This window comes from Megachile rotundata, chromosome 10, assembly GCF_050947335.1.
Source record: "Megachile rotundata isolate GNS110a chromosome 10, iyMegRotu1, whole genome shotgun sequence".
Classification (NCBI taxonomy): Eukaryota; Metazoa; Arthropoda; class Insecta; order Hymenoptera; family Megachilidae; genus Megachile; species Megachile rotundata.
The window spans coordinates 13324948-13336822 of record NC_134992.1 but is presented as its reverse complement, the minus strand read 5'-3'; the positions used below and the strand labels follow the sequence as shown (position 1 = coordinate 13336822).

The window sequence follows — 11875 nt, the reverse complement described above, 5'->3', positions numbered from 1 at the left end:
TTGAAAATATACTTTAGGAAAAATTCCGATCAGGTTAAAACAGATCTATATTTCGCTTAATTAATGTTTCGTTTTGTTTTAACAAATGTTTCCCTGATTGCAACTTTTTATGCCTGTCAGGGCAGCTTTTCGAATGTTCTTTAGTCAGCCGAACACTCGATGGTACATAACTATTATCGAATTTCATTAATTTACTAGTAAAATCTGGATGATATTCCTCTACGGACGCTTTAACCCCTTTCGAATTGGGAATGTATTCTTCGGAATGATTAGTAGCGATCGTCGTACTAGGTTCATAAGTTTCATAAGATATTTTTGATAAATCTATAGAATTTGGAACATATCGAACGACATCTGCTATGCTTTTATTATCTGATACCATCGGCGAATATTCATTTGAAGATACTTGGATTGTTTCCAACATACTCTTCCTACTCGGTATATAATTTAAGTCCGCGCATAACTTCTTTGTCGTTGGTGCATCCGGTACATATTCCTCTAACGCGTCATTCTCCGCAGCCTCCGTAGGTAAATATCTTTTAGACCTATTATTTTTTGTGTTACTTGATGTCTTCGAAACTGCATCATTATTTTCCGATTTTTTTATCGAAGTGGTTTTATTATCCTTTTGATGTGTATGACTGGTAGACTGGTTCTGCAATTTTTCCACCGATCGGCTCGGAATTTCTTCCTTCAATGTTGTTTTTGCTACCTCTGTTTTATCCAATTGTTTTTTCGCGGGAGATACATTTACTCTGATCGTAGGCAATAATGTAACATCTTTTACGTCTTCTGATGGCTCAATCGTATATCTGTAATTTATGAAAACATTTTTACAAATTAACGAGTAATATTTGTATCCGCAGTACAAATATTTTTTACTACTTTACTATACCACCACTCTACCATTTTATTACTTCATTATACTACTATGATACTATATTACCATTTTACTGTAAATAGTGAACAGTATTTGTTAGAAAAATATTGCTTACGTGACATCCAACTGTCGTGTAGATTTTCTCCATTTATATTTTTTAAAATCCTCGAGCGATCCTTCAACTCGAACGTTACGTAAAATTGCTTTCTTCAGGATTTTATATAAAGCAGCCCAGTCCTCGAGATCAAGCCACTTATTAGTCGAAACTTCTTTCTTTTTAATTTTTATAATCTTTTCTTGCACAGTAACGACAGCCGTAGCTAAACAATTATCTGAAGCCTACAAACACAGCTTCTGTTTTATTTATATAGATGTAGAAGCATCTAGTGACAGCTGTAACAGCTGTTGATCGTGATACCTTAATTACTTCCAAATATTGACCATCACGAAACATTGTTTATAATATATTGTAAATTGCCAGCAATTTAATTGATTCCTCGTGAATGTATGTACTCTTGCAGTACACAATTTTATACACTATTCACAAATGTTCAAAACATATACACGATCATTTTAATATCCCTGCTTGTCACCTTGAGTAAGATATGATGTCAGCGTGGTGCACCGACTTACGCATGTGTGAGAATAAGAAAACGAAAGTGAAGGATGAAAGCAAATTCAGTTTGTGTAAATGCTTAATTTATAATTATTAACACAGCATTTCTCTATGTAACTGCATAAAAAGCTGATGATCATATTTTGTAGTTTATTTATAGTATTTATTTTATATGTTCATTATTAATTTATATAATTTCTGATAATGTATACATATATTGTTCTTTTCATATTTAAATAACTTCGTGTATTAAATAAAATATAAATTAAGAATTTCCTTTATAAAAGAAAATATTTTGAACGAAAATATTAATGTGTGCAATTTATAATTTGTATAATATGTACTTCTTAAAAACTTAATTTTAAAATGTATTACTTGCGCGAAATAAAACTTAAAAAATATAAATATATTGCCACTATTTATTACAATTTTGTTGCCATTTAGTATAAAAATATTGGTTATTAAGTGCATTAAATATTATATTCAGAAAGATAGTTTGGTTTCAATTTGTTATAGGTACTAATTTACAGCGCGTTGAACTAAAATAATATAAATAAACAACTATGGCATTAGAAAAAAAGCAAAGTATTATGGAAAGATTAATAATTTTTAACGAAACTGATATTAAAACAGTGAAGGTATGTCCTAACCTACATTTTATTTTCATATAATAATCAAATTTTAATAATTTTAAGCGGTTTATTAACGATTTCAGGTTATCAGTTATGGAATTGCTAGTATAAGTTTAGTTGTTGCACTTTATCGAATTAGACCTGTATGTATGATCTATATCAATAATGTTTTAAATAGCTCAATGTCTTATGCCTTTTATTATTATATCTTTAGTTTGCTAAATTTAGAAAACCGTCCAGTATACCATCTCATTTTATACAAAAAAGAGTTGAACTTCGAGGTACTGTGAAACGTATAGATCCTAGCTATGGCACAGTTCTCATGGTTGATCACAAGCCATTAATACCTTTACCCCGATTGAGCGGTTCTAAATATTTACCAATAAAAATAGCTGGACTTGACATAACAGCCAATGGTAAGTACTAATTAAATGCTTACAGGTACGATAGATTCATTAATGGATATTTAACTAGGTATTAGTTGGTTACAAACAATTGTTGGTCAAAAGGAAATAACTTTCATACCTTTAGCAAAAAGAAAAGAGTACTTAAACTGCATAGTCGTGTTACAACACAATCAGGTAAGAATATAATTTTATGTGACTTTTTCTCCTTATTTATATCAAAATCATACAGGAACAATTAAAAATTGGCGAAGAATTAATAAAGGTTGGCTTTGCTTTAATAAATGAAAGCTCTCTAAAACCAATGTCAAAGGATAAGGATATCTTACATTATCAAAAATGTTTATTAAATGCTCAGAAGTGGGCACGATATAAAAGAAATGGATATTGGCATTTTGCTATATATCCTAGCATTTTCTGGAAAATGCAGCAGAATTTAGCCAAAAAAGTAAAGTCTATATTACCCACTTTTATAACAAAACAACTTAATATTTGAGCATAGCTTTATAATTCCTTTTGTTCTATTCATGGACAGTGATTCCATTGTATAAATAAAAACAAATTAACATATATTTTTATAATGTACTTAAACATTTGTAATCTGTGTTATTTTTAAAGGAGTAAATAATAGCAATTATAAAAGTCAATATTTAGAAAACAAAAATTTTATTTTTATACCATTTATACATCCTTTTACCAACTTTTATATACAATTAAAAGCATTATTTTTCACCGCTATGTATATAAGTTTACTGTATTAGTTGAAGAATGCTAATTTTAATATATATGTATATAGGTTTATTGCATTAGCCAAAGAATAACTAATTTTTATTTTCATATGTATATTTTATAGAATATACCTTACATAGAAAAATAGATCACATACAAAAATAGAAATTAAAAATTCAATGAAAGATTCACACTATTTTTATAGTTATAGCAAACAATTTTAATTATAAGAAAATAATTTAAATCGCATAAACAATTGTAATTTATAATATAAATTATCTTATTTATAGAAATATTATTTTAATATTTAAATTTTTATTGTATAACACAGTATTAATCTTATATACAAATCTAAATCACAGTCTCTAACGCATTCCCCAATTATTTGTATCATTTATAAGAAAATTAACATACATTAACGTAAAAAACATTTTATAATATTCTGTTGAACTTTGTTTGAGAACTGTAAATAAAAAAACATGTATTATTAAAATAACGGAATGTAAATATGGTTTAAATCTTGTAAAATATAAACAAGTCGATATGTTTGGAATATGTAGAACCTTTAACATAAAATAGAACAGTATAATTAAACTTTGTAATGTTTAACTATTTATTTCTTAACAGAATCTTTCTTTTCTACTGGCTTGGGTTTTGTAGCCTGAGTTTGCTGAGCACCTTTTTTGACAGATTCATCAGGTTTTGATTTCACAGTTGATTCGCTGTCTTTTTTTAATGTTTCAGGTTTCGCATTTAAATTGGAATTATCTTTTTTAACTTCTTTCAAATTATCCTTCCCAACTTTCTTTACATTATCTTTCTTCGTTTCCTTTGTTGACGTTTTTGGAACAGCAGGAGGTGGTGTTGTAGTTGGTTTTGGAGGAGGAGGAGGAGGAGGAGGAGTTGTAGTAGTAGTGGTGGTGGTGGTGGTGGTAGTGGTAGTAGTAGTTGTGGAAGCACGGGGTTGTGATGTAGATTTTTGAGTGGTTGGTTTTGGTGTTGATACATCTAAAGTTGGCTTTTCTTTTGCTTGTTCTTTAGCTGGCTTTGATCGTGATTTCGTAGCAGTCTCTTGAGGTTTTGTATTTGTGGGTTTTGTTTCTACTTTTACACTTGGTGCTTCTGAAACTTTTGGACGTGGTTCTTCCTTCCTTTGTTCTTTTACATTTGAAGATTTTTTAGCACTTACTAAATCTGGGAATGCTTGTTTTAATGGAATTCTCATTATATAATCATTCCAAGGAGATCCAAACCACAAATATCCATTATGTACATAAGCAGAGCTAGTACCATGTACTTTCTTATCTGCTGAATATAAAGCATCCAAAATATTTCCTGCTTTATTCAATCTGAGTATTATTGATGTTTTCTTTGTATCTAAAATTGATGAAAGTTGAAATGAACCCACTACATGTGAAAACTTTTGTGCATAGTAATTTGGATAAATATCATTCAGTAATTTAAATGGAGCTTCTATGGTATACAGCAATCTGGATAACATTTTCCTGATGTATGGATGTGGCATGAGAGACTGAGGTAAGACAGGATTTTCAGAATCTGCATATATAATTAAAGATACTAAAAATCCTCCTTGTCCATCACTATGTACATTATCTGGTAAACCAGGTAGAGTTTCTACCAAAATTTCATGTTGTCCAGCTTTTGGACCTTTCAAATTATATTTAATAATGCGTGAATGAAGACATTCTAATACAAGAACGAAACTTTCATCATCGCTTAGTACAACACCATTTGCAAAACCTAGATTTTTTATCAATACTTCATTCTTTTTTGTTGCAGCATTATATCGAATAAATCTACAAATAAATAATTATTTATATATAATGTACTAAATAACATGTACCAATTAAATTAAAAATTTTTTACCTGCCAGATGGATTGGCTAAGAATGTATATAATCCATCTTGTATTCCAAAGTCTGTACTTGAATCTGTCCAATAAATATCTCCATTCTTTGCAATATCCAAAGAATTAACTATTCTTGGAGCTTTTCCATCAATAGGTAAAGAACTGTTAACTATGTTTGCATACTGCCGTGTCTTAACATTGACTTTAAAAATTCCATAGTAAGCATCAGCAACAAATAATTCTCCTTTATCGTTAAATTTTAAACCTAAAGGTCTACCACATTTTTCTTCTTGCCATAAACCATCTGAAAATATACACTTTATTTAATATACATATATTATCAATCATGTGAATGCATGTAATGAAATTTATGATTTAATTGAACTCGTAATTTTGTTCATAGATCAATTAAACTATTTAGAACTACATACCACACTTCTGACCAAATTTCACAATTGGTTCTACCCGGTTTTCTTCAATTTTTACGACGTAACCTCCGAGCACACCAGTGTAAAGTTCCCCATTGTACGACGCAAAAGATTCTGGACCTTTAATTTCTCCAGAAAACAATACTTCTGCACCTTCTAATCGATTTTTTAATTCTAAATGATTTTGTACATCACTGGGAAGTTTTATACTGAAATATTTGTTAGCCGTTTTAACATTTCATTGTTTATTACATATGTTCCAGAATTACATTGCTAATGAAGAAAATAAATAGGTATATTACCTATATTCGGAATATTCTGCTTCAGGAGGTAAACCCGGTAAAAATGTAATCACAGCTAAGAAAAGACCAATATATATTATTACCGTGCCTATAGATTTTAAATACCCCATTATTTATGGTGCTTTGAAGACGTATTTGTACGTTTAGTTACTATTTTCAACAAACTTTAAAAAGCAGAAGAACACTTCAACTTTTCTTCATCTCAGCACTAATGTTACTGAGGAAAAACTAAGACCTTTACCCTAACTGTTCCTTGCCGGCTTAGATAACGGCATTCGCAATTTTAATGGCGGTGAATTACGTGCTGTAAAACGCATAACTTTACTTTTAGCAGTGTCAAAAAATGCGTACAAATAAGCGCCACGTAAACGGAAGGTATCAATGTCATTAATTTCCGTTGCCGAAATGATTTTATTTTTGTTGCCAACTCATCAAAATTTGTGCTGATTGCGATATGCATATTTCGGCAATAAGAAGGCGATTTGATTTCAAGAGTTGTCTGTCAACTTATGTTTTTGAATTAAAACATGTATTAGTAAAGTATATGTGTATATTTATATATAAATTATATTAATGTTAATATTATCATGCGTTAAGTTATTATTATCATGAATCATAAAAATGTATGAATATTTAGCACTTTTATACCGACGATGAAATAATTTTTATTTAAAAATTCATAGTATAGTTTACTTTATTTTAATGTATTAATAAATAATGAATTAATCTTTATTTTAATGTGAGCATCAGATTCTAATTATTAAAAAAACATAATATTGTTTATAAAACAGAAAGATTTTGTTTTAATCGATTGTTTCCAAATGTTTTATTGAAAGCAAGAGTGAGCAATATAATAACGTTATTAATTTATTGATGTACTGCACTGAAATTCAATTATCATCGCATACTTTTAAATCCGGTATTGGTGTAGCTGAAGTACATGCAAATATGTAACTTTTAGGACACCGAGTGTATGGCTCCAGTAATTTTTTATCTTGTATACATCGTGCATTATGACCTTCTTCCCCAATTCACATATTTTTATTCACCATGTATATAACCGACGAAATAAAAAACACATGGTAAAGGGAAACATACTGAAGTTAGTCAAATTGCACATTCAGAACGGTCTTTTTTGAAATAGAATATAATCGTGATTAATTTCTACCGGATGGCGCTGTGACTGTTCAAATGGATCGTATGTATTTGTTGTCATTCGTTCAAAACATATATTTTTAAATAAGAAAGTAGTACTAATAGTGAAGTATGATGGATGAACTGAAATGTTGTAAACAATTAATACATCTATATTTTATTTTTCAGATAATCTCGAACAGCAGTGCGAAGACGCACTCTTTGAACTATGTGATGCTCGAGAACGATATCCAATGGAATGTGCTAATGAACTTGAAAAATGCATCAAACTTAAAACCGATATACATGTGATGAGTATTTTTATACTTATAATACTTTTATGTGCCATGAATTGAAAATTAATTTTTCTTACGTTTTGTAGATGATGAAAGTATCTATAAAGTCTAATACAATAGACTATGTGGATCATAAAAATTGTAATATAAATGTTAATGAAAAAAAAATATCTTTTAAACATTTGGATCACAAGTTACAAAATATGACAAATAAATTAGATAATTTAAAAGCAGTTATGGATCAAATTGAACGAGAAAAGGTATCTTGGACTCATAAATTATTGCAAGGTTGAATTTTGTATTTTTTATTAAATAAAACATTTAAAATACTATACAGTTATTTATTATTCACCTTCATTGCATAATATACATGTAAAAAAAGATGTTGAACATACTATTTAGTTCTTAATATTAAATTATAGATTAAATTGATGATAAATAATATGACACTTTTATTGTTCAACATTATTAGTGCACAAATCTGGTTGAAGAGGAACTTTATTTTATTAAATTATGTATATTCTTTTGTACTTATACGTGTCACAACAACCTTGGCACCTCTTGTAATATCTTGAAAAAATTTTACCATTTCTATATGCATTTCACCATAATTTGCACTGCTTAGCACATTTAATGATTTCGTTTTAGATCTAAGGTATTTTTCATTGTGTAAAAGCTTTTTCTTTTGCAGATATGAAATATCTTCATAAAATTCTTGTGTGATGTCTTTTATTTCATTTGATGACACTTCTTCTACCTTTGTCATATTTTTTCCTGAAGTACTACTATCATTTGTTTGAATTTTTGATACAGTAGATAACATACTTTCATTTTCACTATTATTTTGATCATTTTCATTGTTTAAAATTTTAGCTTCTAATTGTGTATTGTCGTGATCATTACTATTGTTACTATTTATAATTTTAGCTTCTAGTTGTACATTAAAAGGAATTTCTTCTTTTTCATGTGTTTTATCAGCCTCCTTGTGAACTTCAATATTACTTTTATTTATTTCATTTTTGTTAATTAAAGAAACATACTTTTTTGGGGACTTATTTTTTAACATTTTCTGTAGCGGTAAAGGTATTTCTTGCATAGTAATACTTTGATCTGATATTATTGTTGGAAGATGCATCTTATTTTTTATATTATCGTCAGATAATTTATGTGATGTATCCGATTTTTTCATAAATTTATCATTTGAAAAAGAAGTGTTCAAACACTCTTTTAGTAATAATTTTTTACTGAGAGGTGAAATACATTCATCATTTAATGTTTCAAATTTTGTTAATTCTTTTTTATTTACTAATACATCCTTGCAGTCTATAAATTTTTCTTCACATTTATGTACTCGCTTCAAAGAATGGATTGGTGACTGAAAAATACTATTTTGTAATACTTCTGGTATTATGTCTTCTTCTCCTTCTTCATTTTGTTTATAGTTCACATTTTGCGTTGTAACATTGTACTTACATGTATTTGTAACAAATAAATTATCATTATTATTTGAAAAACTTGTACTAGCTAAGGGAGAATTATTATATAAAAATTTCGATTGCGCGTATTTTAATGTAGATGTAATGTTTTCTTGAGTAATATTGACATCATTAAAAGAATATTTTGTACTATCAAATGAATGTACATTTAGAGATTGATTTTTTAAAATATTTTCTTGAATAATTGCATTTTGACATTTATGTTCATTTTCATTTTGTTTTGGCAAATCAATCATTGTTATTAAGTTTTCTAAACCAAGTAAACTAGAATTTCGTAAGCGTTTTTCACCTTCCTGTGTTTCAATTTTCTCAGAATTTTCTAATACTTCGTCCATTTCTAATTTAGTTTTCTGTTCAATAACCGCTACAGTATCTTGGCCCTGTCGAATTGTAAACATTAATCCTTCCATTACTAAATCTGTAATATCAGAAGAACGTGATGTTGTATTATCTATTGTGAATTTTCTTTTTTTAGGACTAGGTAAATCTTTTACATCTTCGTTTATATTTTCTAATTTATGTCTTTTAGAATTCTGTTCGCGTTGATCACACAAGTTTTTATCAGTTGTTTGTTGCAAACAACTTTCAGCATCTAATATCTCGTGTCTTGCATTTTCTATTTCATTTTCTATAAAATATTGATATGGTAAATTAGCAGAATCTTCGTTAGTATTAACAACTGTATTTTTATCATTATGTTTACTCTGCACCAAACTGGTTTTACAATCAATAGATTTTTTTCCAATCTCACGTTCATCTGATAAAATTAATGTGTTGCGATTATTTGATGATTTGGTAGTACATACATTAATTTTTCCAGAACATAATTTTGTATCCTTATTGCTTTTATTTTCTAAAGAAATTAAATTATTTGAATTATGAGCATCATCTACTTTTTCTGTTTCAGCTATAGTTAGTTTATTCTCTTTTAATTTATCACCTTTCAAAGATTTATTTTCTTTTACCTTATTATTAACTTCTGTACTGTGTTCATTATTTGTTTTCTGTTTTACAGATTCTTTATTCGTAGGTGTTTTATTTAAGCTATTATCCAATTGTACACCTTGAGTCTTAGACTCTGAGATATTTTTTTGTATGTTATCACACTGCACATTTTTTTCTGAGATACCATTGTTACAAGAGTTTAATAAATATTTTTCACTTTTCCTCTCAATGTTGTTTTTGTCTGAACATACACTATTTAAATTTCCAGTAGCAGGGATTGGGCAGTGATCAGTATCAGGAATAGTTACTACATGTTTTATCTTCTGTTCTGTATGTTCCAAAACGTTGCACACTTTTATAGTCAAAACAAATGCATGAGAATATACTGTGCCACATCGTTCTTTAAATTTAATCATTGCAAACATTTTGTCTTGTCTAGTCCATGATGCATAATCTACATATTATTAAGGAATTACTTTATAGTTATCACATAATAATTAAAATCAATATAAGATTGTGTTAATTTTGCATTTAAAAAAAGGATACTGTAAGTGACAAAGAGATTGGTAGTACTAAATTGTTGTCCTTGACGAGGTTGCGTTTTAATGATCTTTCTAACAACCTTCATTAACTCTTTGCCAAACTCAAACTGTTTTTTATTCCTACAAACATACATATTAAGATGTCATCAACAATATTTTACTATATATAAAATAAATATTTACCTAGTCATGCGATGATATCTAAAGATAAATTTATATACATTGCTTTTATGACACAACCAATATGAACCAGGTACTGTTACAATTGTATTTTCCTTTTTTTGGGTCCAATCAAGCCAGCTAGCTTTTCGAACATATATTCCAGGCATTTTCTTTCAGGTATTAATTCTTGGAACAAGGGAACCAATTTTAATGAATCTTTTCTACCAAATGATTCTTTTACTACAATTGTAAGGTAGTATAATACTTTTTGCTGAAAACATGAATTATACTTATATTTGTCATATACATGACCTATAATATCTATTACATTCCAGTAAATGTTATTTTTATACTTACTCCTTTTATAACTTCATTAATAAATACATCAACCACTGTATCCCAAGGAACAAATTTAAATGAACTTAAACCATAAAATATTCTTTTTCCTTCAATATATACACCAATAGATTCTACTACTAGTAATGTGTCTGTAAATAAAGAAATACAAATTAATATATATTAATATAGATTAAATATTTTAGTATTTATAATTACTCAACTAACCTTCCTTCACAGATGTGATAAAATAAATTAATTGTATTATTAAAACTAATACAAATATAGTCAATGCTATTAAAGTATTAAATACTATCCATAAGATCAATGTTACAAGTATGAAAATAAGTGTCACATTGACATTCAAACGTGGATTTCTATATAAAATAAATCTCATAACATTTCTAGTTGTTACACTTTTATCAATAAGTTTCAGTTTATATCCATTTATACTTCTGAAAAACAATTCAGGTGAAGATTCCTCTTTAAAGCAAGTCGACAACATTAATAAGTTTCTCTTTAGTTCTACTAGAACTATATCAATGATTTTCACTGCAAAAAATTAAGTAAAATCCTTTTTTTACAAAACCCATTTGTAATAAAAAAATATGTAAATTTTGCACTATAAACACTTATTGCTAATAACTTACGTTTAAAATAAAAAAAGTCACGCAATAACAATGTATATACAGTAAATACTGCAACAATTTATACAATTTTTTCATACTAGACGTAAGTCATAACACTCCAACCCATTCGAGTAAACAAAGTATAATCGCAACAAATAATTGAACGTTTTACTGCGTTATAAAAGATGACAACTGATAACATCTATGTTATAACTCTATATTTACAAATTTATATTTTAATTGGATGACAGTTACGTTTTAGTTTATAGCAGTTTATAGTTAGATGTCTACGTGTATAAGTAGGCAATGCATGTACAAAATTGTTCTTATGTTTGTATTTTACAAGGAAATAATTAGCAAGTTCAAAATCCACCAGATATCGCTGTTGTCGTAGCTAAATGTTATACCAAGATCACATGACAAGCGAAAGAAAGTGTGAAAGACTATTCAATGTTTTATTTTAATTAAAATGGCA

At 28.1% G+C, this 11875-nt stretch overlaps 5 protein-coding genes across 7 annotated transcripts; 2 read left to right on the top strand and 3 right to left on the bottom strand.

Moving 5' to 3' along the window:
- Positions 1–29: 29 nt before the first annotated feature.
- LOC100879081 (uncharacterized) lies at positions 30–1438 on the bottom strand. Its single transcript, XM_012289806.2, has 3 exons — positions 1299–1438; positions 996–1219; positions 30–812 (listed from the first exon to the last, which is right to left on the bottom strand). Exons 1-3 carry the CDS (start codon positions 1332–1334, stop codon positions 35–37), a joined length of 1038 nt encoding a protein of 345 aa, XP_012145196.1. The 5' UTR covers positions 1335–1438; the 3' UTR covers positions 30–34.
- LOC100879193 (protein C3orf33 homolog) lies at positions 418–3179 on the top strand. Of its 2 annotated transcripts, none has more exons than XM_076536175.1 (6): positions 418–528; positions 2013–2134; positions 2212–2271; positions 2343–2544; positions 2603–2709; positions 2765–3179. In XM_076536175.1, exons 2-6 carry the CDS (start codon positions 2060–2062, stop codon positions 3026–3028), a joined length of 708 nt encoding a protein of 235 aa, XP_076392290.1. In that variant the 5' UTR covers positions 418–528; positions 2013–2059; the 3' UTR covers positions 3029–3179. The 2 variants fall into 2 exon arrangements, with proteins under 2 accessions (XP_076392290.1, XP_003705252.2); XM_003705204.3 differs by lacking the exon at positions 418–528 and adding an exon at positions 1430–1567.
- A 492-nt stretch (positions 3180–3671) lies between these two features.
- LOC100879305 (adipocyte plasma membrane-associated protein Hemomucin) lies at positions 3672–6192 on the bottom strand. The gene is made up of 4 exons (XM_012289817.2): positions 5861–6192; positions 5562–5767; positions 5149–5434; positions 3672–5078 (listed from the first exon to the last, which is right to left on the bottom strand). The coding sequence occupies exons 1-4, from the start codon at positions 5968–5970 to the stop codon at positions 3875–3877; spliced, it is 1806 nt and encodes a 601-aa protein (XP_012145207.2). The 5' UTR covers positions 5971–6192; the 3' UTR covers positions 3672–3874.
- Positions 6193–6479: 287 nt separating this feature from the next.
- On the top strand, positions 6480–7622 carry LOC100879420 (uncharacterized). Its single transcript, XM_003705206.3, has 3 exons — positions 6480–7058; positions 7184–7302; positions 7377–7622. The coding sequence occupies exons 1-3, from the start codon at positions 7052–7054 to the stop codon at positions 7581–7583; spliced, it is 333 nt and encodes a 110-aa protein (XP_003705254.2). The 5' UTR covers positions 6480–7051; the 3' UTR covers positions 7584–7622.
- LOC100879642 (uncharacterized) lies at positions 7611–10923 on the bottom strand. 2 transcript variants are annotated; one of them, XM_012289821.2, is made up of 5 exons: positions 10793–10923; positions 10457–10706; positions 10278–10393; positions 9593–10185; positions 7611–9166 (listed from the first exon to the last, which is right to left on the bottom strand). In XM_012289821.2, the coding sequence occupies exons 2-5, from the start codon at positions 10600–10602 to the stop codon at positions 7802–7804; spliced, it is 2220 nt and encodes a 739-aa protein (XP_012145211.2). In that variant the 5' UTR covers positions 10603–10706; positions 10793–10923; the 3' UTR covers positions 7611–7801. The 2 variants fall into 2 exon arrangements, with proteins under 2 accessions (XP_012145211.2, XP_012145210.2); XM_012289820.2 differs by having other exon boundaries at positions 7611–10185.
- Between the last annotated feature and the right edge of the window lie 952 nt (positions 10924–11875).